The 26062-nt window shown below is 37.6% G+C and overlaps 6 protein-coding genes, 1 long non-coding RNA gene and 1 other non-coding gene across 11 annotated transcripts; 5 read left to right on the top strand and 3 right to left on the bottom strand.

Annotated features, from left to right (window-relative positions):
* Positions 1 to 23: 23 nt before the first annotated feature.
* On the bottom strand, positions 24 to 1967 carry LOC106358336 (probable protein phosphatase 2C 80). 3 transcript variants are annotated; one of them, XM_013798093.3, is made up of 5 exons: positions 1813 to 1967; positions 1112 to 1590; positions 724 to 1033; positions 492 to 644; positions 24 to 419 (listed from the first exon to the last, which is right to left on the bottom strand). In XM_013798093.3, exons 2-5 carry the CDS (start codon positions 1588 to 1590, stop codon positions 132 to 134), a joined length of 1230 nt encoding a protein of 409 aa, XP_013653547.2. In that variant the 5' UTR covers positions 1813 to 1967; the 3' UTR covers positions 24 to 131. The 3 variants fall into 3 exon arrangements, with proteins under 3 accessions (XP_013653547.2, XP_013653546.2, XP_048592793.1); XM_013798092.3 differs by having other exon boundaries at positions 1750 to 1937; XM_048736836.1 differs by having other exon boundaries at positions 1718 to 1850.
* A 476-nt stretch (positions 1968 to 2443) lies between these two features.
* On the top strand, positions 2444 to 4213 carry BNAA07G37460D. The gene is made up of 3 exons (XM_013798096.3): positions 2444 to 3135; positions 3202 to 3543; positions 3643 to 4213. Exons 1-3 carry the CDS (start codon positions 2848 to 2850, stop codon positions 4120 to 4122), a joined length of 1110 nt encoding a protein of 369 aa, XP_013653550.1. The 5' UTR covers positions 2444 to 2847; the 3' UTR covers positions 4123 to 4213.
* Positions 4214 to 4958: 745 nt separating this feature from the next.
* Positions 4959 to 7010, top strand: BNAA07G37450D. The gene is made up of 3 exons (XM_013798098.3): positions 4959 to 5289; positions 5372 to 5587; positions 6622 to 7010. The coding sequence occupies exons 1-3, from the start codon at positions 5047 to 5049 to the stop codon at positions 6709 to 6711; spliced, it is 549 nt and encodes a 182-aa protein (XP_013653552.1). The 5' UTR covers positions 4959 to 5046; the 3' UTR covers positions 6712 to 7010.
* A 135-nt stretch (positions 7011 to 7145) lies between these two features.
* On the top strand, positions 7146 to 9276 carry LOC106358339 (U1 small nuclear ribonucleoprotein 70 kDa). The gene is made up of 6 exons (XM_013798097.3): positions 7146 to 7339; positions 7656 to 7770; positions 7843 to 7922; positions 8003 to 8078; positions 8168 to 8232; positions 8324 to 9276. The coding sequence occupies exons 1-6, from the start codon at positions 7241 to 7243 to the stop codon at positions 8501 to 8503; spliced, it is 615 nt and encodes a 204-aa protein (XP_013653551.1). The 5' UTR covers positions 7146 to 7240; the 3' UTR covers positions 8504 to 9276.
* Positions 9277 to 9476: 200 nt separating this feature from the next.
* LOC106358333 (ATP-dependent DNA helicase DDM1) lies at positions 9477 to 13604 on the top strand. The gene is made up of 16 exons (XM_013798089.3): positions 9477 to 9713; positions 9889 to 9967; positions 10061 to 10333; positions 10419 to 10517; positions 10625 to 10971; positions 11054 to 11243; positions 11326 to 11501; positions 11588 to 11657; positions 11739 to 11928; positions 12014 to 12109; positions 12193 to 12287; positions 12379 to 12498; positions 12583 to 12702; positions 12801 to 12899; positions 12978 to 13082; positions 13166 to 13604. The coding sequence occupies exons 1-16, from the start codon at positions 9565 to 9567 to the stop codon at positions 13388 to 13390; spliced, it is 2433 nt and encodes an 810-aa protein (XP_013653543.1). The 5' UTR covers positions 9477 to 9564; the 3' UTR covers positions 13391 to 13604.
* A 78-nt stretch (positions 13605 to 13682) lies between these two features.
* On the bottom strand, positions 13683 to 13754 carry TRNAE-UUC. Its single transcript has one exon. It is a non-coding gene; the product is annotated as a tRNA-Glu (tRNA).
* A 483-nt stretch (positions 13755 to 14237) lies between these two features.
* On the top strand, positions 14238 to 18104 carry LOC125575052 (succinate dehydrogenase [ubiquinone] flavoprotein subunit 1, mitochondrial-like). Of its 2 annotated transcripts, none has more exons than XM_013798090.3 (15): positions 14238 to 14485; positions 14692 to 14853; positions 14945 to 15032; positions 15142 to 15288; positions 15434 to 15574; positions 15652 to 15737; positions 15821 to 15913; positions 16000 to 16063; positions 16166 to 16309; positions 16431 to 16618; positions 16731 to 16905; positions 17001 to 17171; positions 17270 to 17339; positions 17430 to 17550; positions 17648 to 18104. In XM_013798090.3, the coding sequence occupies exons 1-15, from the start codon at positions 14393 to 14395 to the stop codon at positions 17786 to 17788; spliced, it is 1884 nt and encodes a 627-aa protein (XP_013653544.2). In that variant the 5' UTR covers positions 14238 to 14392; the 3' UTR covers positions 17789 to 18104. The 2 variants fall into 2 exon arrangements, with proteins under 2 accessions (XP_013653544.2, XP_013653545.2); XM_013798091.3 differs by having other exon boundaries at positions 14244 to 14485; positions 14695 to 14853.
* Positions 18105 to 23182: 5078 nt separating this feature from the next.
* On the bottom strand, positions 23183 to 25965 carry LOC111199470. The gene is made up of 3 exons (XR_002653393.2): positions 24375 to 25965; positions 24138 to 24275; positions 23183 to 23815 (listed from the first exon to the last, which is right to left on the bottom strand). It is a non-coding gene; the product is annotated as an uncharacterized LOC111199470 (long non-coding RNA).
* Positions 25966 to 26062: the final 97 nt, after the last annotated feature.

The raw sequence follows: 26062 nt of genomic DNA, 5'->3' as shown, positions 1-26062 counted from the left end.
CACCTGTGATAAAACTGATCAACTGAAAGATAAAAACTTATTTGGATTCATTGAAACCAAAGTACACATCATGAACTAGTGTGTGAGCTCATCAGATAATACCGTTACAAAATTTAAAACAAAAGGAGCGATCAAGCTGGTGTTACGTAAGAGACGAGGGCGGTGATGTCATCAAGCTTTCCTCCGTAATACCTGTAGCCAGCCTCCTGAGCCGCGGTGGCGAAAGGAGACTGCCGTTTTTTGTCCAGTGCTCTCGCACGTGCCAAATCCGCAATCTTCTGAGCTGTGCCTTTAGGGTCTAATCCAGCTCTAACAGAGCTAACAACCACTCCTGTGATGTCTTCGTTGTATAGATTATCATACACACCGTCCGTTCCCGCCACAATCACATCTCCAGCCTCCACATCAATCATGAATACCTAATTCAAATACTCACTAGTTAGAGGGCTTAAGTAGCGTGGCAGTCTTATTAAGAGTTCAGGAGAACAGACCTGACCGGAGCGAGGCATGTCGCCACCACTGTCTCCACACCCTAACTGATAAGTAAAGTTGAACCCGTGCTGCTGAACCGGTGACTGAAACACCGTGGTCCCGTCTCTAACCACCGTGAATCCACTGTCTCCGAGATTAATAGCGTGTAGTCCCTGAAACAAGAACACATTTTTTACCTAAGCTTTATTTTGTTGTTGTTGTTTCACTCACAAGCAAGGAAACAAAACTTACCTTGTCTGTCAAAGCGATGATACAAGCAGTGGAGGAGCCTTGAGCTCTGGTTTGAGAATGCGCTTTCTCTAAGACCATCAACGGGTCAATAGAAGAACCTTTAGCCAGTTCTCGAATAGCTGCTACTGAGTAAGACATTAGTTCACGAGAGAACAAGCCAGCGTTGACACCGACTTCAGCCCAACCGCCAACACCATCAGCAACACCAATGGCTTGTTCTTCATCGCAGATGAAGTGAGCGTCTTCTCCGCCTGTTGCTTCTTTCTCAGGATGTGGGAGGTAACATGAACCAGACACCAGCTTCAAACACCTGCTCAAAAATAAATCAAATTAAAAGTTTAAACTCAAAAACTTATGACAAAGAAAAAAAAAGATATAGAGAACTTACTTAAGAGATGTAGTAGTTGGTGAAAGCTCAGAGTCTTGAGAAGTAGACAGCTCATGAGCCGAGAAACAGACAGTAGAGGTGGTGTGGACAGTCTTGGAGAAACCACCAAAGAGTGAAGGAGTCTTGTCGAGGGGATCGATGCTAGAGTAGTGACAGACCAATCTGTTCTTTAAATGCTCTCTCTTCCTCCCAAGTCTCACGCTAGCAGCAGTGAGGAAGGCAACACCAGCAGGACTTGAAGGCTTCTTAGTGAAGTCTAAACCGTTATTAGCACAAGCTGTGAACAAATCATCCAAGCAGGCGTCTCCAAAGACTGGGAGCGAACCGGAAGTAGCCATGGCTCCTCGTCGTAGTCTCCTTCCGGAATCAGAAAACAATCTCCTTTGAGCACCGGAGAAGAAGGTCTTGTTGCTTTTTGCAGCTACTTGAAACCCAATTTGAGAAATAGGGTTTAATCTTGAGAGAGCAGTCGCTGACATCTGAACAAAGCAAAATAAACCAATGTTTTATGATGATGATTAACACTAACAACCTAGAAAACATCCTTTAATCTTAGAGCCTATCTATGTAAACCAAAACGGAACGGAACGGAACTACACGAATCACCAGACTATCAACGACAGAGATTCTTCACTCACTCTTGAAGGGACTCTCTATATTGCAAGGAATTAGGTTTTACGGTTGAAGAAAGTGAAACCTACCACCACTTATCAGAAGCTTCCTTATTACCAAACCTCCTCCCTTAATCTGCAGCCGCTAGCTCTTGTGTTAATTTTATCAGCCGTTGAGGGTAAAACTGGAATTTAAGGTATTAGCTGGCCTGTTCGTACGAGTGTTGGCTGGTCTTTTGAGATTATATATGTTACCCAATTGTTATATTAGCTTCCTATTAATGGGCTTCAAATTTTGTGGCCAATAGTCTTCCAAATTTCCAACTAGTGTCTCTCAAATATTTGAATTTTTAACAGTCTTGGATTGTTGCTTAATGATCTTGGTAAGTAACTTAGTTTGAATTTATAACTACATAGTTTGATCCACTTCCTCCGTACACTTCGATTACAACTTGTCCATAAACAATTAAATGATATTTATTCCAACTCCAGAAGAAGAAAAACAAAGCTTAACTGAATAGTGAATACAAACAATGAAACAAAGACCAAACAAAGTAACAAACCCCATTTGAATAGCACAAAAATAGGAAATCAATATATTTTCTTTTTACAAAAATCAATATTGTTGTAACGTTATAGACCAAATCCTAAAGACAAGGACAAACAAAAGCCATTCAAGAAAAAAATTAAAATATAATTTCGTCCCCTCAATTTTCACAGGAAAAATACAACAATTCACAAAATATGAATAAAAAATCTATAAGATTAATATGTATGGCATGAGCATGAGACATGCAAATTACTTGTGTATTTGTTATCAAGAACACAAAGCTAATTAAAGACGACGAGACTAATTGAAACTCCAATTAAAATAGCCTGAAACAAAGGAGAACCACAACTATCAACCGGAAGACCTTTAAAACAATTAAACATGAACGAAATTACAAAGGTTAGGGAATCACTAGAAAAACAAAATAGAGAAATAGAAAAAAACAAAGAAGATAGGTTTGATGAGATACAGGCGTGCTGACAATCTTTGAACCATTTGTAGGTTTCGTTCAGTCGATCGCTCACAGAACAAAAGAAAAACGAAAGAACAGGAAGAACCGAAGGAGTGGCAAGTGTATGAGGAAGCTGTGTCCCAACATAGACAAAGACGATGGTTTGGAGACGGTTTTGGAAGTTCCGATACCGGAGGAGATGTTTTCCGGTATGGGCAATAACCCTGCTTTGAGGTGCCAGAACATGATGACGTGGATGAAAGCTCAAACCTCTGATAAATGGTCTCAGCCGTTGATCGCTGCTCGTATCAACGAGCTTCGTTTTCTTCTCTATCTCGTTGGTTCACCTCTTATACCCCTTCAAGTCCAAGTTGGTCACTCCGTTCATAAGCCTGTCAAAGATTCTTCCATCGTAAGTAATCTCAATAATCACAATCGATCTAATCAACAATCCCACTAATTATTTGACTGCACGCAGCAAGCTTCGACGGCGAAATATATAGTGCAACAGTACATAGCGGCGACGGGAGGACCAGCAGCGTTAAACGCTGTGAACAGTATGTGTGTGACCGGACAAGTGAAGATGACAGCGTCGGAGTTTCACCAAGGAGATGAATCTGTCGGCAATCTTAAGAGTAATGACGAGATGGGTGGTTTTGTGTTGTGGCAGAAGGATCCAGATCTCTGGTGTTTGGAGCTCGTTGTCTCTGGCTGTAAAGTCATATGTGGAAGTAACGGTCGCCTTTCGTGGCGGCATTCTTCTAACCAACAAACACCCGCGTCTACCGGTACGCCGAGACCTCTTCGTCGGTTTTTACAGGTACAGTTCCGGTTTAGTTTGTTTTTTTTACAATTCAATTCCGGTTTAGTTATTATAATATATTAAATTATTAATGAACCGGTGGTTTGTTGTTACCAGGGTTTAGATCCTCGATCAACGGCGAATTTGTTCCTCGACGCGACGTGCATCGGAGAGAAGATAATTAACGGCGAGGATTGCTTTATATTAAAACTGGAGACAAGTCCAGCGGTTAGAGAGGCTCAAAGCGGTTCAAATTTTGAGATCATTCATCATACTATATGGGGTTACTTTAGCCAAAGATCGGGACTGTTGATTCAGTTTGAGGACTCGCGGCTTCTGAGTATGCGGACCAAGGATGGCGACGTTTTCTGGGAGACTAGCGCCGAATCGGTGATGGATGATTACAGGTACGTGGACAATGTGAACATCGCTCACGGCGGAATAACTTCGGTTACCGTGTTTCGGTACGGTGAAGCATCGGCGAATCACAGGAGACAAATGACGGAGAAGTGGCGGATCGAAGAAGTTGATTTTAACGTTTGGGGTCTCTCTGTGGATCATTTTCGTCCCCCGGCCAATTTGAAGATTGGAAAATAATTTTGTCCTTTAGTTGTATTTATCATTCCTTTTGCTCCAATTTTGTTATTTTTCGTTAGTTTTTTTCTTAATATATCAACTAAGTCGGTGATTTAAGATTTGTTTAGTACTATTAAACTTTGGATACAAAAGAAAAATAATATTACAAGGTTCTATATAAATCTTGTGGTTGTTGACCAAAAAATTCTTGTGGTTTAATGGGTCTACTAAATTGATTTACAATAAATTTGATGTTGAGAAAAAATGTATGGTTTCAACCAATTTTTATCATTGAAATTAAATAAAACGAGTATATATTTTTTTTGATCAAATAAAGCGAGTATATTAGTTTGTGTTTTTTTTCATAGCAGCAACAATATATTTTATATTCACAACTTAGACTATTTCCATTCTATTTTGTTATTTTCACTTTTAAAATAAAAAAACTCTATAATAGAGGTAAGATATATTCCAATATTTTTTTTTATAATAGCAATTTTTAAATGTACAAAGAAAAATAAAAAAATGATATTTCTTTCTCTATAAATAGTGGAATAAATAGAGATCTATTATAGATGAAGAAATATAGGTGAATTAGAATAATTTTACCTTTAAATGTTATTGTAGAAGTGAAAATAGCAATAAATTAGTCTTATTTAATAATTAAGAGCTTCCTTTTTCATCGATCTAAATAGTTTCTTAAGATGGTAACCAAATTCATTAAAGTAATGAAGTTGAAAACAGATCACTTTCTCTAAAAATATGTATATACTTTTCGTGTTAATAGTGTCGGTCCTTAAAAAAATAACAAACGAAGGGTCTAATTATAGTTTAAAGGATTTATATATAAGCAAACCACTTTTCCTCATTCACACTTTCCAGATTGGGAAGAGAAACGGACGACACCGTAGTTACAGATTCAACACTTGTTCCGTCTCCGATCCAATGAAGGACGCCGATACCTTACCTCTCAGCACTTCTTCCGCCGCGGCGAACGCCAAGAAGGAAAACGGCTACTCCGCGCTATTCTCGAAAGGCCGATACAAGTTCTGGGCCTTGGCCGCGATTCTCCTCCTCGCGTTCTGGTCAATGCTCACCGGCACGGTGAATCTCCGGTGGTCGGCGGGGAACATAAGCCATTTCACAGACGATCTGGTGTTTCCGATCCACGAGGATCTCGACGTTCTCGTGAGTTAATCAAATCTCCTTCCAGATTTCGCTGTTGGTTGGTTATGTTTTTGATTAGGGGTGGTTTGATTGGTGAGATCAGGAAATGGAGGAGAGGGAGAAAGTGGTGAAGCACATGTGGGATGTGTATAACAATGGGCGTCGTATCAGGCTGCCCAGGTTTTGGCAGGAGGCGTTTGAGGCTGCTTACGAGGAGCTTACCAGTGATGTGCCTGATGTGGTGGAAGCCGCCGTTTCGGAGATCGCGAGGATGTCTATTCGCTCCGTAGTTATAGATCCGCCCCCGGTGCATTCCACGGTGAGAGTCTCTAACAATGAATCTGACTTTTGATTCATTCTGATTAGCTCTGCTTATAGAATGAGCCATTTGAATCGGTAGAAGACCGTTCTGTCATATGCTTTTTTTTTTATTACTTCAAAAGGCCATTCTATTAGTCAAACTTGAGCTGGTCTGGATAACCAAACCGGAATAGAACAATTAATAAAATGCAATTCCCTATGGAAAGATCTAGCAGTCTTAGCTAAAAAATCAGAAGTCTGATTGCGCGCCCGTGAAACATGAGTGATTTTGATGTCCGGAAAGCATATCTGTAACGTTTCTATCCTTTCCAATTTTGTCGTAAATCTTGGCCAAGCATGGGGATCCTTTATCATTGCAATCAGTTTCTTACAGTTTGTCCCGAAGCTCTGACATGTTGAAGCATGTTCTCCATCGCCCATCGCAGTACTTCTACTTCCGAATGCAAAGCTGATTTGCGTCGCGGGATTTTTTTTGTCCCCATAAGTTGAATGTTCCCAGCTATATTAAGTGGGTTTAGATTTTAGTATATTATTATGTACAAGTGTTAATTAGTAGATAGGCTTCATCTATTAATATTATCCTTTCCTGGCCTGATCTTACCACATCAGGCAACTAGGACAAAAAGAAGCATGTTTCGGGTTCTGGCTTTGAAGTGTTAGTGTTTTGGTTGTAGATCTCTTTCTCCGCGGTTTAGTTGGTGGGAGAATGTGGTTTCTTTGTCTGCATTTTTAGTTTCAGAGTAAGCCACATAAGGTAGAGAGATCTAGTAATTGCTTGACTGTTCTGTTCTGTTTCTTTCCTTCATGTTATAGTAGTATTCTCTTCATGGTGCATTGGTCTGGTTTATACTACCCACTCCCATGCGGTTGATCTTGATAATCTTAAATAGTAAAAATACATAGCAAGCTTCCTCTTCTCAAATAAGCGATCTTAGCTTCTTAGTGCATTGATGCTTAGGACAGCTGTATATGTATTTTTCTTCTACATGGGTTCTTTGGTCTTTAACCTTAATCTCTGTTTTTGTTTTGCAGAACGTACGGGAATTGACAAAGACTCTGAAACTTGCGGACAAAGGAACAACGACTCAAACATCCAAACGAAGCAGCCGTCGATTGAAGTAGGCTTCTTGTGTGTGTTTTATAATACGCCGAAGCTTTATCAAAGGTAGTGTAGTAGTCCCCGAGCCGGCGTAGCGTAACAATACTTATATACTCCATGTCAGAAAGATCAGTCTCGTTATTCCCACCTCCCTCCAAAAAAAATATGTCCATCCATGATCACTGTTATTTTTTCCCGTTCCACTTAAGAGGCATGAATCACTTTGCTAAAGAGAAAATTTTGAGGAACTCTCTTTTATTTTGGCTTTGAATGGTAATGTCCTATTTTTGTTTTGGACTCTAAATATGTCTTTCTGCTCTCAGCTCAGCCCAATTTGCCAAAAAATAATAATTAATTATATTTTAAATTTGGAAAATTTTGTTGCCAAACTAAAATAAAAAAATATAAATAATTTAAAAATAAGATTAAGATCCTCACACGAGAACAGAACCTACTGTACATTTTATTCAACCTTCGTTCAAATTTCCAGCGAAACCCATCTCCATTCTCCCTCCCGGAAAAGCCCTAGCTGAGCTCCGATCGACCTTCACCATGGGGGACATGAACGAGCCTTTCATGCGTAACCAAAACGCTGCCGTACAGGCACGCACTAAGGTTCAGAACCGATCCAATGTTCTTCAGCTAAAGCTGGTTCGTCGTCTCTTCTCTCCGATGATTTTGCTCTCGTTTGCTTTATTTATCTTACACTAGAGATATTTATTAAGATTCTATGATTTGGTTGTTGTGTTCTACTCTTTTCATCAAGTATTATCTCAGTATCTACTGATATTTTACTATTGCGGATCAGGTGCTAATAACATGATCACTTCTGAATTTCGAATATCAAATGAGAGTTTAGCATTAATAAGATGTATGGATTCACCATGAGGAGAAGGCTTTGTAACCTGTTTGAGGTGGATTTCATCTTAGTATTAGAAAGTTAATATGATCACTTGCTGTTTCGCAGATGGGTCAAAGCCATCCCACAGGCTTGACCCCCAATCTTTTGAAGCTCTTTGAGCCACGACCTCCCTTGGAGTTCCAGCCACCACCTGATAAGAGAAAATGCCCTCCTTATACAGGTTTGCGAGCTTTTGCTTCTGATTCTATTTAACTTTTTACTCATAATGAGGAGGGTGTGTGTATTTTCTTAGGCATGGCTCAATATGTGAGTCACTTTGCTGAACATGGAGATCCAGAGTATGCTCCACCTAAGCCGGAAGTTGAAACTGCTGTATGTTTTCATCTCAATCTCTCTCTCTGTTATGCTTACTTTAGTGACATGTATATCTTTATTCTATTTTGGACCACCAGGCACAGAAAAGGGAGAGAATTCATAAATTACGACTGGAGAAAGGCGTTGAAAAGGCTGCAGAGGATCTAAAGAATTGTAAATCAGAGCTGGCTATTTTATAATTTATATAGCAGCTCTGTTTTGGTGACTTGAAGTTACAGTTTGATATTTTTTTTGTCTGTCAGATTATCCGAATAATGATCCCAATGCTTCTGGAGATCCATACAAGACACTGTTTGTTGCAAGACTTGTAAGTTCCACTGCCTGCTGAATTGACGACCATTGTAGACAGGTGTGTGTTTTGTGGTACTTGACTTTATGCTCCTCTTGTCTACTTGCAGAACTACGAAACCTCTGAGAGTAAGATTAAAAGAGAGTTTGAGGCTTATGGACCAATCAAGCAGGTATGTATATCCCATCATTCCCTAACAGGTTCGGTAAGAATTTTTGAGATGGCTTCTCGCTCTCATGTTTCTCTTTGCAATATGTTTGATTTTACGTTCAGAAGTCTAGGTTTTTGAAATTTTTACGCACAACTTTTTTCCTTTGAGACCAGAGGTCGAGATGTTTCTGAATTGACATGTTTCGCCTTCTTTTAGTCTACTTATTAAAGCCACTGGGTCTTTTTCTCATAACTTGCTAAAATATTGTAAGTAGTAAAAGAAATCCTGCTCCGTATTTTGTAAATTTCACAAACCTTGGTTGAGATTTTTCTGGGCAAGTCAACCATAGGAGCAGGTATAGATCAGGTAACTTTCACATTTTGATCTGTCTTTTCAAAGGATATATATATATGCTCTTGTTACTACTATATCGAGGGGTTGACACTCACAGGTTTCATAGTGTCTAAGATATATATTTCTCGAAACCCATCCTGGTAAGCTACTTTGAAATATTTTGTCCCGGTTTTCCCTATCCTGGCACCTTATGATTCATCCTACGTGGGAAGCATATGACAGAACGGTCTTCTACCAATTCAAATGGCTCATTCTATAAGCAGAGCTAATCAGAATATGACAGAACGGTCTTCTACCAATTCAAATGGCTCATTCTATAAGCATAGCTAATCAGAATATGCTTTTCACGGTCAGAGTTTTCTAAGTCGCGTGAGTATGGATCTAATGGCTGACGCTATTGTCTTCCCGTAGCAATAAACATTAAACATGCGTGTGTGTGTTCTGTAAGATACTCCTTTGTTTTCTTTCCGTCTGATAATGTGTTTAGCGTTTTATTATGCACCTGCAAAACAAACGAAACCATTTAGCATTTTAACTTGTCATCATTTTTTGTTCTATATGTTTATTATTATATAACCACTGGGTAATGTAGGATTACATTAAAACTTAGTAATTAATATACACAGGATTCTCTGCCTGTGTTGTTCGATGTAATAATAATTTATATAAAATTCAGTCAATAAAAGTAATACAAATATACAATACCCATAACCACTGTCTGTGCCTTTGTACTATTTATACAATGAGAATACAGTGATACAGATAAGGAGAAACATAGGGGTAAAAGTGTCATTACAATCTTCCCGCCAGTGGGCGCTACTTCCAATTAATAGAAAAATCGAAAAATGTGTCAGTGCGTCTTTTCACCATACCCTCGTTTTGAATTTGCTCTCCGAAAGCGTCTGAGAGAGAGACAGAGAGAGTGTTCGGTGATTTCTCCCGCCGCTTGGGGTTCTCCTCCAATGGTTAGTCTGCGCTCCACAGAAAACACTCCGTAAGTCTCTCCCAACCTCTCCTTTTTTTATCCGGCGATGTTACTGATCCCTAACGCCTCTCGCTGTTATTCTTTGGGGATTTTTCCCAATCTGTGTATGATTGCTTGTTGTGGTATAGCATTGTTTATCTCTGTTGATTTTTTTAGATTCGTCATTTTACTTTCGGATTTTTAGGGCTTCGGAAATGGCCAGCGACGGCAAAACGGAGAAAGATGGCTCCGGCGACTCACCCACTTCTGTTCTCAGCGATGAGGTTTGTTCTGTGTTCTTTGGGCTTTCGAGTGTGAAGCCTTTTCTTCTGTAAATGTGTATCGATTTGGGCCTTGTTTTGTTTTACTTTTTGAAGGAAAACTGTGAAGAGAAAACAGCTACTGTTGTGGTAGAGGAAGAGATACTTCTAGCCAAGAATGGAGATTCGTCTCTTATCTCTGAGGCCATGGCTCAGGAAGAAGAGCAGCTTCTCAAAATCCGGGAAGATGAAGAGACTGCTAAACGTGCTGCTGGGTCTGGTGAAGCTCCAGATCTGAATGATACTCAGTTTACTAAACTTGACGAGCTCTTGACGCAAACCCAGCTCTACTCTGAGTTCCTCCTTGAGAAAATGGAGGATATCACCAAAGTAAAATCTTCTTCTTGTTGGTTATTCACATTTGTAATGAGAGTTGTTTTTTTTTTTTCTTAATTGACTTCCTGTGTTTTGCTAGAATGGGATAGAAGGTGAGACCCAAAAGGCCGAGCCTGAGCCTGAGCCCGAGAAGAAAGGTCGTGGACGCAAAAGAAAGGCGGCTACTCAGGGCGACAGTGTTAGTTCCTGTTTTATAAACTCCATCCACTCTCATATTGGGTATCTTTTGTGTTGTTCAGAAAATCAACTTACTTTTGGATGTTGGACGTTTTATTTTTCATTCAGATGAAGGCTAAGAAAGCTGTTGCTGCTATGATTTCAAGATCTAAGGAAGGTCGTGAATCTGCCGAGTCAGATCTGACAGAGGAAGAAAGAGTCATGAAAGAGCAGGGTGAACTTGTTCCTCTTCTTACTGGCGGAAAGTTAAAGTCCTATCAGCTCAAAGGTGTGAAATGGCTGATTTCATTGTGGCAAAATGGTTTGAATGGAATTTTGGCTGATCAAATGGGACTTGGAAAGACAATTCAAACCATTGGTTTCCTATCACACCTGAAAGGAAATGGGTTGGATGGTCCGTATCTAGTAATTGCTCCACTCTCTACTCTTTCAAACTGGATGAATGAGATCTCTAGGTACTCTCTTGACCATTCGTGTTTATATATATGTGTCAAGGTTTGGGGTTTGTTTTCAATTTTTTGTTCTCTTGTTGAATAGGTTCACGCCTTCCATTAATGCAATCATTTACCATGGAGATAAGAAAGAAAGGGATGAGCTCAGGAAGAAGCACATGCCCAGAACTGTTGGTCCGAAGTTCCCTATAGTCATAACTTCTTATGAGGTTGCTATGAATGATGCTAAAAAAAATCTGCGGCACTATCCATGGAAATATGTTGTGATTGATGAGGTAATTCTCCAGATTGACTAGCGTCCTAGGCACATGAGTTTGTATCATCTTGTAACTTATTTTTTTTTATTTAATCTTATAGGGTCACAGGTTGAAAAACCACAAGTGTAAACTGCTGAGGGAGCTAAGATACTTGAATATGGAGAACAAACTTCTGCTGACAGGAACACCTCTGCAAAATAATTTGTCTGAGCTTTGGTCACTGTTGAATTTTATTCTGCCTGACATCTTTGCATCACATGAAGAATTTGAATCATGGTACTTTTCTACTGTTATCCGTAGCTTCATCTTTTAAACATTTATTCCTCTTTAAGTATCCAGCTGATAAATTGAGTACTTTATAGGTTTGATTTTTCTGGAAAGAATAATAATGAAGCAACTAAGGAAGAAGGAGAAGAGAAAAGAAGAGCTCAAGTATGAACATTTATGGTTTATTTCAGTAGAGTTCTTTGATTGTATAAATATATCTCATGAGAAGAGTAACTTTTTGGCTAGGTTGTTGCGAAACTTCATAATATACTACGACCTTTCATCCTCCGAAGAATGAAATGTGATGTTGAGCTCTCACTTCCTCGGAAAAAAGAGATTATCATCTATGCTACAATGACGGATCATCAGAAGAAGTTCCAGGAACATCTTGTGAATCACACGTTGGAAGCACATATTAGAGATGATACTATCCGAGGTATACTTGATTTTCTGTGTGTTTTATGCTTTTACAATTAGTTATGTCTCTTCTGGATTGCTTTGTTCATCCGTTATATTATCAGGTCATGGCTTGAAGGGAAAGCTTAACAATCTTGCTATTCAACTTCGAAAGAACTGCAACCATCCTGACCTTCTCGTGGGGCAACTAGATGGCTCATGTATGTGTCAGTGTGCCTTTCTACAAATGTGTTCAAAATTTTATCATGGTACCATTCTGTTTAATTGTTCCTTTTCTTAATAGATCTCTACCCACCTTTGGAAGATATTGTGGGACAGTGCGGTAAATTCCGCTTATTGGAGAGATTGCTTGTTCGGCTATTTGCCAAAAATCACAGAGTATGTTTTACAATTCACAACCCCTGGTGGCTGGTGCATAGCTCATTTTCCATGAGATCGGCTCTGATTTTTGTTTTTCCCTGGTGAACAGGTCCTTATCTTCTCTCAGTGGACAAAAATATTGGACATTATGGATTACTACTTCAGTGAGAAGGGGTTTGAGATTTGCAGAATCGACGGTAGTGTGAAACTAGAAGAAAGGAGAAGACAGGTTTGTCCTGTGCTTATGCTGCTTTTGCATCATAACAATATTCGTACCATATAATAACCACAAGGTCTATCTCTTACGAAACAGATCCAAGAATTCAATAATGAGAAGAGCAACTGCAGGATATTTCTTCTCAGTACCAGAGCTGGAGGACTCGGAATTAATCTTACTGCTGCAGATACATGCATCCTCTACGATAGCGATTGGGTAAAAATCAAATTAGTCCATTTTTCTAAGAAATTCTTTCGTGGTCTTTATCTCTTTCTGGGTGGTCTCTAACTGTATGTGGGTTGCCTGATCTCCAGAACCCTCAAATGGACTTGCAAGCCATGGACAGATGCCATAGAATTGGTCAGACAAAACCTGTTCATGTTTACAGGCTTGCGACTGCTCAGTCAATAGAGGTAAAACTATTAATCATGTTTCTACTCTCAAGTCAGTGAGATTGTTGTTTATTGAGACTAGTATAACGTTTTGCGCAGGGTCGAGTTCTGAAACGAGCGTACAGTAAGCTTAAGCTGGAACATGTGGTTATTGGCAAAGGGCAGTTTCATCAAGAACGTGCCAAGTCTTCAACACCGTTAGAGGTTTAATTTCTCTCAAAAAACAAATCCTTTTGTACTATACCCTTTAATCTCTTAGTAAACGCTTGAACCAAACAAATACGCAGGAAGATGACATACTTGCGTTGCTTAAGGACGACGAAAATGCTGAAGATAAACTGATACAAACCGACATAAGCGAGGAGGATCTTGACAGGGTGCTTGACCGGAGTGACCTGATGATTACCTTACCTGGCGAGACTCAAGCACAGGAAGCTTTTCCAGTGAAGGGTCCGGGTTGGGAAGTGGTCTCTAGCTCAGCTGGAGGGATGCTGTCTTCCCTCAACAGTTAGACCACTCTTTGAAAACCACTTCGGTGTGTTTTTTTTTTCCGGAACATTACCGGTTACTTTTGCCTGCTGCTCGGAAGTTTTAACTTGAAACCTTGGAAATATCTGATGAAAACAATTGCGGATATTATGTTATTAGACTATTTATTTATGCCTTTTGAAATTTGGCAGTAACTTTTAGCCAAGTTGAAGTTTGAAACTTGGAATTTTTGCATTATATGTTTGTGTTGGATTTTTGCTATGTTAATGATCAGGCCCGGTTGAGTAACCAAAACTCAAAAATGTTAAAAAATAGCTCCGTTGCCGGGAATCGAACCCGGGTCGCCTGGGTGAAAGCCAGGTATCCTAACCGCTGGACGACAACGGAATTGATGTTTATAGTCGTCGTTATCTTTTATTCAAAGTAGTCTTTTCCTCACAAAAGGTTTCCAAATACTGGATTATAACCGTCCACGATTATCCCTTCCTACGTTTCCGAATACTTTTAAGCTGCACCTTATATAAAAATTGAAAAAAGTATTTATGGAAGCATGGAATAATTTGATGAGTATGTTACTGGTATAGATAATAAAAACATGGGCCATTATTATTTAAAATTATTTAATGGCCATTATTATTTTAAAATGATTTAATAATTTTAAAATTATTTATTTTAATCGAGTTACCCCTTTCATCGTTTGATCTAAAAAATGAGCAGGAGACGGCAATAAAATATAAATTGTCCACCAAACATGTTATCAATTTGACCAATACGAGGGCCTAACCATGGGGGGGTGGTTTAGTTCCCAAAGCAAACCGGTTTAGGTGTAGTTATCGTAAGAGAGTAAGGGTATAAACGGAATTAAAAGAAGTCATCGTTTTCCATTTTTTCTTTAATAAGCACCTCACCTCGGTGGCTCTCTCTCACTCCGCTCGCGAGTTCTCAGGTAAACTTAAAAACGATTTCGTCTACCATTTCATTTGCATCGAATCTGATCGGCTAGTGGATTCAAGAACAAGAAGAAGATGTGGCGCTGCGTCTCTCGTAGCCTTCGTGTTCCTTCCTCAAGGACCTCGCTCTCTGGATCTCGCTTTTCCAGATTCCTCTCCACCGGTTCCGTAAGATCTCTCCTCCGATTGCTAGTTTTATCGTTTCGATCGTATGTAAATACACGTGGAATCTCGAGTAACGGTTTATTCAGTAGTCAATAGTTTCGTCCGCCATCAAATCCGTTTGAGTTTTGGTATTGAATTTGATCGGGATTGCGTATTGTTAGAATTGCTTTTTTTTTTGCTTATTGTGTGTATGGATGTTGATCATGCAGCAGACAGGTGATTACACGATAGTGGATCACACCTATGATGCGGTGGTTGTGGGAGCTGGTGGTGCTGGGCTTAGGGCGGCCATTGGATTATCTGAGCATGGATTTAACACCGCTTGCATCACCAAGCTCTTCCCCACACGGTCACATACCGTCGCTGCTCAGGTTAATTTCGTTTTACCATTCTGATTAGTAATGGAGTTTTGGTTTCTTTGAGATTTGATGAGCTTTAATGTGATGTGGGGGATCTGTGAAGGGTGGTATTAATGCTGCACTGGGAAACATGTCTGAAGATGACTGGAGATGGCATATGTATGATACTGTCAAAGGAAGTGACTGGCTAGGTAATCTTCGTCCTCTTTGCATTGCAACTCCTCTTTTCTTTTGTATTAGTTAATTGCTCATGCTAGTATTTGTGCGTGCATTGAACAGTTATTGATTTTCTTTGTGTAGGTGATCAAGATGCCATACAGTATATGTGTAGAGAGGCACCAAAAGCGGTGATTGAACTTGAGAATTATGGTCTTCCCTTTTCTCGTACTGAAGAGGGTAAAATTTACCAGCGTGCGTTTGGTGGTCAGAGTCTTGACTTTGGCAAAGGTGACTTTGTCTAACGTCTTGCTACCTTTTTGATCATTTTATTTGATTTATACATCTATGCTCTTGCTGACTTTGTTTCGGGTGCTTTGACATTTTTCTTTTAGTAGATTTTCTCATGTTGGCTTTCTTTTTATTCTACCTGCAGGTGGTCAGGCCTACCGTTGTGCTTGTGCTGCGGATCGGACTGGGCATGCTCTCTTGCATACCTTATATGGACAAGCTATGAAGCATAACACACAGTTCTTTGTTGAATACTTCGCTCTGGATTTGCTCATGGCTAGTGATGGTATGTGTTTGGGATATCTTTTCCTTTTACTTGTAGCTTCCGTTAGTATTTATGCAACATTGTTATCCGATCTGCAGGCACTTGCCAGGGAGTAATTGCACTAAACATGGAAGATGGAACATTGCATCGTTTCCGCTCTGCACAAACAATCTTGGCCACTGGGGTGAGCTAGTTTTTAGTAGTTTTCATGTTACGAATTTTTCCAGTTGTGCAACTTTACTCACACTGTGCCTCATTTTTTTCCAGGGTTACGGCAGAGCATACTTCTCTGCAACCTCAGCACATACATGCACAGGAGATGGCAATGCCATGGTTGCACGTGCTGGTCTTCCACTCCAGGTATGCTGCCTATTTCGTTTTGAGATAAATGGTGTATAACGTATCTGTATACTAATAATATTGTTGTCTGATTACGTCATATGCAGGACTTGGAGTTTGTTCAGTTCCATCCAACTGGTATTTATGGAGCCGGATGTCTCATCACTGAAGGTTAGCATCTTGTCCTCACATACTCCATTTACTTAGAAGATAGAGATTTAAAGTGGTTTGTCACATGTTCATTTTTGGTGTTTGTCTACTGTACTATTGCAGGATCCCGAGGTGAAGGTGGTATCCTTAGAAACAGTGAAGGTGAACGTTTTATGGAACGATATGCTCCCACAGCCAAGGATCTTGCATCAAGAGATGTTGTCTCTAGATCTATGACTATGGAAATCAGGGAAGGTCGTGGTGTAGGTATGCTATATTCAACTTTCGCAGCTAACTCTCATTATGAGTCTTTGAGGACCATGATTGATTTCGTGATCCTGTGTAGTCTAAATACTAGTTTTGGATTAACCGTTGCTAAAATGGACAGGACCGCATAAGGATCATATCTATCTCCATTTGAACCATCTCCCACCAGAAGTTCTAAAAGAAAGGCTTCCTGGAATATCTGAGACCGCTGCAATCTTCGCTGGTGTTGATGTTACCAAAGAGCCAATCCCAGTCTTGCCTACTGTGCACTATAACATGGGTGGTATCCCAACAAATTACCACGGCGAGGTAAGAATAGCAGAAGTCGTTGAACTTTTGAAGTAATTTTACTGAAATTTGTGTAGACTGAAATATGAGATGCAGTAGAAATCAGGAGTAATTATTTTTTTTTGTCGTGCAGGTAGTGACCATCAAAGGAGATGATCCAGATGCAGTGGTTCCAGGGCTTATGGCTGCTGGGGAAGCAGCTTGTGCATCTGTTCACGGTGCCAACAGGCTTGGTGCAAATTCTCTCCTCGACATTGTTGTGTTTGGCCGTGCTTGTGCGAATAGGGTAGCAGAGATAAGCAAACCAGGTTAGTCATTTTTTTTGTAGATACTGTATTATAAAGTACATAAAGAAGAGTCTAACCTGATGTTTTTTATCTGCCTTATTCCTCGATGGGTGCAGGGGAGAAACAGAGGCCTCTGGAGGAGAATGCAGGCAAGAAGACGATAGAATGGCTGAACAAGTTAAGACACTCAAGCGGGTCGCTTCCTACATCAAGTATCAGATTGAACATGCAGAGGATTATGCAGAACAATGCAGCTGTCTTCCGCACGCAAGAAACATTGGAAGAAGGTAACAAAAATTAATCTTAGTTAGTCCTGGGGATTAAAGAGCTCTCTCCAATCTGCAAAATCCGCCAGTTTATCTTAACCTGGAATAACTTATTGCAGGTTGTCAGTTGATCGACAAGGCATGGGAAAGTTTCGAGGATGTCCAGGTTAAAGATCGGAGTTTAATATGGTAAAACGATACTTAACACTCGGGGTCGAGATTATTAAATTATCAATGTTACAAAAAGCTGTTTGTGGCTAACTTATCTGCTGAATTCAGGAACTCTGATCTGATAGAGACAATAGAACTGGAGAACCTATTGATAAACGCTTCAATAACAATGCATTCAGCGGAAGCTCGAAAGGAAAGCAGAGGAGCACATGCTCGGGAAGATTTCACGGTTTGATTCCCCCTCTTTTCCTCATACATTCGTATATCCTATAATGAAGATGATGATGATGATATAATAATGAATGTGTGTGTGTGTGTGGGTGCAGAAAAGAGAGGATGGAGAATGGATGAAGCATACATTGGGGTATTGGGAAGACGAGAAAGTGAGGTTGGAGTATAGGCCTGTTCACATGGACACTCTCGACGATGAGATTGACACTTTCCCTCCCAAAGCTCGCGTCTACTGATTTCCTTCCCCCCCCCTCCCACAAACAAGCAAGCAGCAGCAGCGATATGCTTTGTTATTTTTATTTTGTCGACTGAATAATAATAATACCAGGAGGATAAGAGAAAAGGGGATTAGGAGAAATGGACACAAAAAAAAGGAGTTTTTGCTATTTATTATTGTGATGAGAGAAAGCTCATGTTTTGGAGGACAAAAACAGCTTTCGTCGTCTTCATCTTGTTTTTTTACATTTGACACCAGAAAGGGTGTGTAATAAAATGGTAAAAGACCGTTAAAGTGTAGTCTGTATTCCCTTTTAACCAGTTCTTGAAACACTATTTACTTCTATCTTATTAAAAGAAAATTATGTCTTATTAGAAGAGAAAGAACAAATATAAAATAGAGAATATTACACCCAAAGGCAGTTTTAAATTTTTATTAACATAATAGAGCAGTTTCTTCTACCAACACATTTTCTCCTAACCGCTTCCTTTTAACCAAACAATCTAGTTACATTGAAACTAAACAGCTGTGTAACTAAACAAGCATTTTAGCGGGAATAAACACACACCACACATCCTTATTTCCAATCGACGCTCCACATTAAATCTGATATTTTTGACAAGATTGATATCTGTCTCTCTCCCCAGCCTTTGGATTTACTTTATACTTTATATTCCAACGGCCCAGATTAAATTATGCTGTAAAATCCTTCTTCATCTTTGATATTCACTTTTTTTCTTGTTTGGATTTTCTCCAAATCAAATGTTAAGCATTTTCTACCTCCATCTCCATCGAATTACTACTACTAATACTCTAGCATGTTCTCAAAACCCACGTAATGATAACTCCTTAACAAATAGGCTGCTGTAATCTAATTTTTTTTTTATGTTTCTATTTGCAGATCCGCCATGGCAGGTCACTACATGGTTATTCCTGGAGAATGGACCTCCACTGACTCCCTCTGGAATTTTGCAATTGATAAAAAAAGATGTCAAGGATTGTACCAGTTCGTCCCAACATGAGCTTGCTTGAATTACAAAACAATGCCACGAAGGATTTCTTCACCTTCACCGATCCGCCCCCTTCAGCTGTCTTGAGCTATTGGTCTCCTAATACTAAAGAGCTTGCTACCGGACTCACAACACCACCGGTTATCTCACAAATGATGGGGCTGTCAAGTTAGTGTGTACATCTATTAAAATAAACTTGAAAGCCTAAAACGTGTGTACATCTAGTTAAACCAAATCATATGTACACCAATATGTGTACGTACACTAGTCTTCGGTCCCTGATTTATAATGTACACATATCATTCTACATATACACGGTACATAATAATATGCATATGTACACAAGTAAACATGTACACATGTACATATCATATGTGTACATGTGTACGTTATGAAGCATTGTATGCAACCATGTGTGTACGTAAAAAATCAGGGGGTATATATGTACACAAATCATATGTATCTCCCAACAGTTCAAATATACAAATCGTTGCTTATTCACATTATAGTTTTTTTTCATTTAATCTCTCAAGACGTATATTTCAATTTTTTCACTAACTATATCATAATGTACATAATGATACTAAACCCAGCAAATCTCTAATGTGTTTTTATCTATCAAACAAATGTACACATGAACACAAATCATTTGTACACCCTTGTGTTTTCATTTGTACACCCTTGTGTTCTTCACCACCACCACCCTTGTGTTTTCTTTTGTTGGTCTTTGCTTTCTCGTTATACACAAAGAGTGGATCCACTGCATCACTCCCACCCTAGTAGCCTTCGTAATCTCTATCATTGTAATGTCCTTCTTTCAACAAATTAAGCATGTAATAGACATTTTTATCAAAATTTTCTTCATCCCAAACACCTCACCTTTCCTCGTTTCCCCATCAATGATTTGACAAGCAGCTGCAAGAAAAAAAAAACAGTATCACATACAAGTACTTGTACACATGCGTACACCACTATCAGAGTTTACGTGTACACAACTTTTGTTACGTACACATGTACGCTATTGTTTTTGTACACTTATACGCTTAACATCCTATGTACACGGACACACATGAGAAGTAAGCTTACCTCAAAATCGTGTTCTGCCTTTTGTACGTCCGCCACATTCAGTCTAAAACAGGAATTTTGAAGAGATGTCCAAATCATGAACCCATCAGCTTCGTCATCCCCGGTGTACCGTTCAGCACATCTCCGATTTGGGTTTCGTCAAGCACGTCCGTAGCCCATAATACACGATCTACGGCTAAGTACACATTCACCCTCTCGCACGGAAACCGTTCGGTAGCAAATAGCCTCTCTGGTGGTCTTTCGCGCACACCCTCAACCTCCACCACCTCTGTGATGATACTAACAATTAGAGACCAAATATGCAAAAGGACATATCACCAAAAAAGGGGAACTAACCGTCGGCCTCCTCTTTCCCACGCCGGGCTCCATCTTAGCGACATCTTCTCCGCACAATCTTCTTCTCTGAGCCTTCACTATTAAGAAACCGCCGTCTTCACCATCTTATTTCGAAATCATGCCTTCATTGCTATCGTTTTCTCCGTCGTCTCTCAGATTTCTCTTTCTCACCTCGGTAAAAGCAACAAAAAGTAAGAATATAATTTTTTTATGTCCAGTTAATTAACACAATCTCTAAAGTTGTAGGGGCCCACTCCGAATTTTAAATTTCAAAAGCGTAACCAGAAAAAAAAAAAAAACACATTTACCAAACTACCCTATCAGTTACACTTTATCAAGGGCAAGTTAAGACTTTTCACACATAAACTACCTCAGTAGCCACAACTGTCCCATTGTGTAATTAAAACATGAAAACTGCCCTGCAGTGTTAATAACTCTATAAAATACTCCTAAAATTTATCACTTATTTACAATAAAATGTCGCTGAGGTAATTAATAAACCTACATTTTAATATTCATTGTTTTTTTTTATGATATGAATACATTTCTTAAATTGATTATTAGCATTACAAGAAATCGGCAACAATAACATAGTAGACAACATTAATATTGCTCCCATTATACCACATGGAAATTACTTAATCTTCACTTTGTAAACGAATCTGTACAAAACTGGGTTAGAACCATGTATAATTGATCAATACGCACGTGTAGAGGAACGTTCCGTGTAGAACCAAATTGATACAAAGTTACAAACCCGGCTTTTATTAATGAAGTCAGATATATAAACTTGATGTATGTCTAACAAAGCTAAATTACATTTATGTTAACTTATTAATCTTATTGTTTTGGTCGACCAAGTAGTCATTATCAATTACTAGGGTTAAACCCGCCCTACGGGCGGGTACACAAATATACAAATAATTTAAATATATTTAAAATGTTTAATTCATTTTTAGCTAAACATTAATTTACTTTTTATATATTTATCATGTTAAACTTGTCTATCTATTTTACAAATCATAAATTTAATTATCTCTTAAAATCATAAAATAGATTTTTTGTTTAAGTTTACGATATGTCACCTCAATTATTTTTAACAAAACAACATCTTTTTTTTTCTGAACAATAACAAAAGAACATCTAACAAATAGTTGTAGACTTAATCTAAATCGAATGTTAAATTTTCTAAGTTGCTCTCACTTTTATATACAGTCACATACAAAAAGTATTATCGTAAACTAAGTTTGTCATCATCTACTTTTATCGTGGAAAATCATCATCTGTCGACTTAAAAGAACCGTTTCTTATGTGTGTGCCTCTTAAAATTTTCCGACAAACAATAATGTTTTTTTTATTTTAATATATATGAAGATGTTTACTTATTATGTATTGTATATTTACTTATTCATATATACAAAATAAGAAACAAAAATGTTTACCTTATTCTCTAAATTAGCACATCTCATTTAATTTTCGATGATCCTAGACTGCTTTTGTTACAATGAAACAATAATGTGATAAAGACCAAACGAATATTATTAAAATTAATCACATGTTTTGACCGAGCTACGATTCATTAAAATAAAAGCAAGTTTACCCACCACAAAGAAATATCAAGTTTAGAGATAAGAGAGTTGATTTTGCCACTGCATCAGCCTCTTTATTACATAATATAGGGATACGATGGAAACAGCAAGCTTTAAAGAAGCTGCTGAAATGGTCAATATCAAAGAGAATGCCATTACTCTCCTTGATGAGTCTGTAGCTTGGAGCAAATTAGACAACATGGATGCCTTAAAATCGAAGAAAAAATATGAACAATAGTTTGTCATATACTTGTGCAATAAGTTGATCATGCTAAGCGTTATCCCTATATACCTATAGATATTATATATTAAAATTTGTTTAACTTTATATATAATTTGATAGTAAATGTGACGTAACGTTTTACAATAATACAATGTTTTCTAAATTAAATTATTATCCTAAAAAATGTGTAAATAAGAATTATGATGTTAATATCTGAATGATGAAAATCAACTGATAAAATAAATCTTTATTAGTAAAGAAGAGTAAGCCAAACCGATGGTTATGTTTTTATACATGCAATAAAAACATATATTATAAAAGAAAAGTAAAACATATTTATGGATATTAATTATTAAGTAATCGATTGAAGTTAAACTTGTGATCACTCTGAAGTCTAATGCCATTGTGCTCACTCTAATTATTAATTATTAAATTATAAAAGAAAAATATTTATGGATATTAATTATTAAGTAGTGCCATTGTGATTACTCTAATTAAATGGATGGTATATATTTTACATTCAGAAATTTCTTACTCACCTTTGTGAATAGTAACATATTTTGTAATTATTAGTGGTTGTGATAATGCTTATTAAGAGTCGGCTGCTATTCCGGATGAGTTTTAGTTTTGATTTACTTGCATGAGAAGTAAGGAAGAATATGTGTTTTAATTTTGTAACCATATATGAGAGTGAATAAAATAACATTAGAGAGGATGAGTTTAACATTTTCACCGAAGCAACATATAAACTATCCCTCCACAGCTTTAAAGTGATTTGTTGTCGTTCACGCATGATGTTATGTGTCATTCTTTTTTTTTTGCTTAATGTTATGTGTCATTCTTGCACTCCTAATGTTTTGTTTTCAATATATCTCGTGGAATGTTGTTATTATGTAGATTTAATGAACCATATGTAACTTGTTTGAGATGTTAATGATGGTATCGGAAGTGTGGTGTTGCAGGAATAAATTATTCATTTAGATAATAATGCTTTCGATGTGCAGACGATTTGAAGTGAAGTGTGGTGCTTATTTCTTAACAAATAGAGCTAAAGAAATAGATGTGCTGACGATTTGAAGTCATATGACTTTGTAGTGATTTGAAATTAAATTAAAAACTATAAGTCGTTGGGAGTGTAAGCCGGTAAGGTAAACTGGATAAGGCCAGTCTGGGTGGAAGTGCAAATTTATTAACTTGCAAATGTCTGAGCGGTGGAAATTTAGAAAATATAGAGCAACAAAACATAATCTATGAAAGACTTGAAGTGCTCTGACTTCGTTGAACTTGGAAATAAAATAAAAAAACTAATGCAACGGACAGTCCACATGTCTTGCAACTTCAGCTCCCTTTGTTCTTCTAAATTACTTATTGTGTTGTTTCTTTCCAGAGGACTCAGCTTTCTTCTCTTGTCATCATCGCTTCTGTTCCTATAAAGACAATGCTTTAATTAGATAATAACTTGCTTTTGAAATCGAACATATCAGACGAACAAAAGATCATAGAATGAGAGAACCACACAAAAATCCATTTTTAGAATGAGAGTTCAGAAGCCTGAAGTTTATAAAAAGTGACTCTTGGCTACCAAAAAAGTTTTGCAGAGAAGGTGAAAAAAGAAACATCAATCAATTGAGCAGACTCTTGGAAAGGAAAACACTTCAGAAGAGATTTTTCAGTGAGTAAACGCCTCCCTGTCAACCGAGTAACCGAGTAGTCGGTCGTCTTGAACGGTCGATCAATTATTTCAAGGTGAAGTAAGAGCTATCATCCTCATCTCAACACCATCTCCTCACATAGCCACGTATCTAAACACAGATAAAGAGCAGAAAAATATATTTTTGGCATCAAAAACACATATGGATTCAAACACTAAATTTCTCTCAAACAGAGCCACAAAACAATGTTGCGCTTGTGGTTAAACACAAACAATCCAAGACCTAAACTTTCTATGTTAAATAGACAAAACAATAAGCCTTACAGACAATCAAGCAATATTCAGGACATCAAGGATACACTTTCATTTCGAAGACGAACTAAAACTCCATAATCCATAATCCATAATCCAATATCAAAGTTTAATTTCAAAGCCGATTCAAATCATAAGAAGAAGAAGAAGAAGAGAGTGACCATGATGACCGAGATCTCGAGAGAAGGAATGAGAGGTACATAATCAGAGATCTCCACGACTCCTTCGTGCTTAGGGCTGATTCGAACCGATGAGGACTCTCCGTTCATTGCAGTTTCTTGTGTTGCAGCGAGAAGCCACTAAAGAAGAAGGATTGATTAGTTAGCCATTCACAGAATAAAATTAACTTAGGCGTTATCACGGATTGAGAGGATGATGTTCAAGGAAAGAGAGCTTACCTTTTATAGGTGCAGAGAGACCAACTTGGAGAGCATCAATCTCAGATCATGTTCGACGCGGGTTGATGGTATTAAGAGGTTTGTTAAAGCGACGAATTAATAACCTCTTAACGTTTCGAAGGATTAGAAAGAAAGGCTTAAAGACGCAACCGAAGCTTCTTATAGACAGGCCGAAAACAATATATGATTGGGCCCATAAACAATGTCCAATTCGATGATCCAACATTCGGTGGTGATGTGGAGAGATGAAGCTATATGATTGGTTAGAATTAATAGTCCTACGTGGATAGGCTAAATGGGGTTTATATTTGGCTTTTAGTATTGTTAGATTTAGTATAGAAAGATCATATCAATATATATAATAACAGAATTGGAACCGTTATACTTTTATACACAAATTACTAAGTATCTCCTATAGTAAATTAGATTACATTATCAATATTAATAACTACTTATCCTAAAATCTTACCTACCTACATATAGTTAAGACTTAAACTCACAAATATCCTCCTTTACATATACTAGAGTCTTTGTCCGCGCTACGCGCGGAAAATGGGGGTTGAAGAAATTATTAAGTAACGTTTTTAATATTATTAAGAATTTATTTGCTAAGTTCAATTATGTTTTGTTTGGAAGTTGACATTTTCTATAAGTTTTTGACATAGTTGGATGGATTAAAATGTCAGGAAATAGATGATAATAAATTAGTTTAAAGGAAGAAAAACAGATGAGAAAATATTTTGTTGGAGTCAAGCAGAATGAAAGATATTGAGGAACAATAATGTTTTTAGGTTGAAAAGAATTGTACACCATAAAGGTCACACTTATCAAAGCCACCTATGCGATCAAGTTTGATAACTCAATTAGTTATGAAAAGATACCGTGAAGAATATATTATTTTATCAGTTACAAAAAAAAGAATATATTATTATAATTCACTTAAACTTACAATCATAAAACTTTGGTTTGAACGCTGGTAGATTGCATATCTGGTGGACTACGAAATACATTCATAATTTAAAATGGTATGATTTTGAATAAAGAAATACTATATCTTAGGAGTCATGACACACCTTTTGGTTTGTTGCGTGATCCGAGTGGACGTCCTCTTTTTCTTTTTATGTGTGTTCCCTGTAGAAGTTTGGAAACAAAAAATTTTAGGTGTTAAAATTTTTTTTTTTTTTTGCAAAAGAGCTTGATTTTTTTTTGAGGAGTTGGTTGCATTGTTATCCTATCGCGATGGAATAGGGAATGGATGCTTGTGCATGGTCGGATTAGTAAATATTTTAAAGTTTTTTGTTTTGTCGAATAAGTATATTTATGAATTTGGCTACTTAACGGGAGTTAGGGGATTTGGGGTTTAAGTAGCATAATATTGGCATTATGTAATATTGACATGGCTATTAATATTGATGACACATTGTATAGCTAAATATGACATATATAATTATATTTAATGTTAATTTATAATTTTGGTTAAGGTAATAACTCATATATTACAATTCATGTTGATATTGTTTTTTTAGTAAATTTTCAAATTATGATAATAATTCATACATCATCACTAAAATAAATATATTCGAATATGATAATCAATTTCGAAATATTGTTTTGTTTTAATATAATTATACAAATTCATAACAAAACTTAAAAAAAAAAAATTCTATACTTAAATAAATACTTAATCG

The sequence above is a fragment of the Brassica napus genome, chromosome A7 (assembly GCF_020379485.1).
Source record: "Brassica napus cultivar Da-Ae chromosome A7, Da-Ae, whole genome shotgun sequence".
NCBI lineage: Eukaryota > Viridiplantae > Streptophyta > Magnoliopsida > Brassicales > Brassicaceae > Brassica > Brassica napus.
Note: the sequence above shows the minus strand (reverse complement) of the source record. Positions and strands in the feature narration are given on the sequence as shown.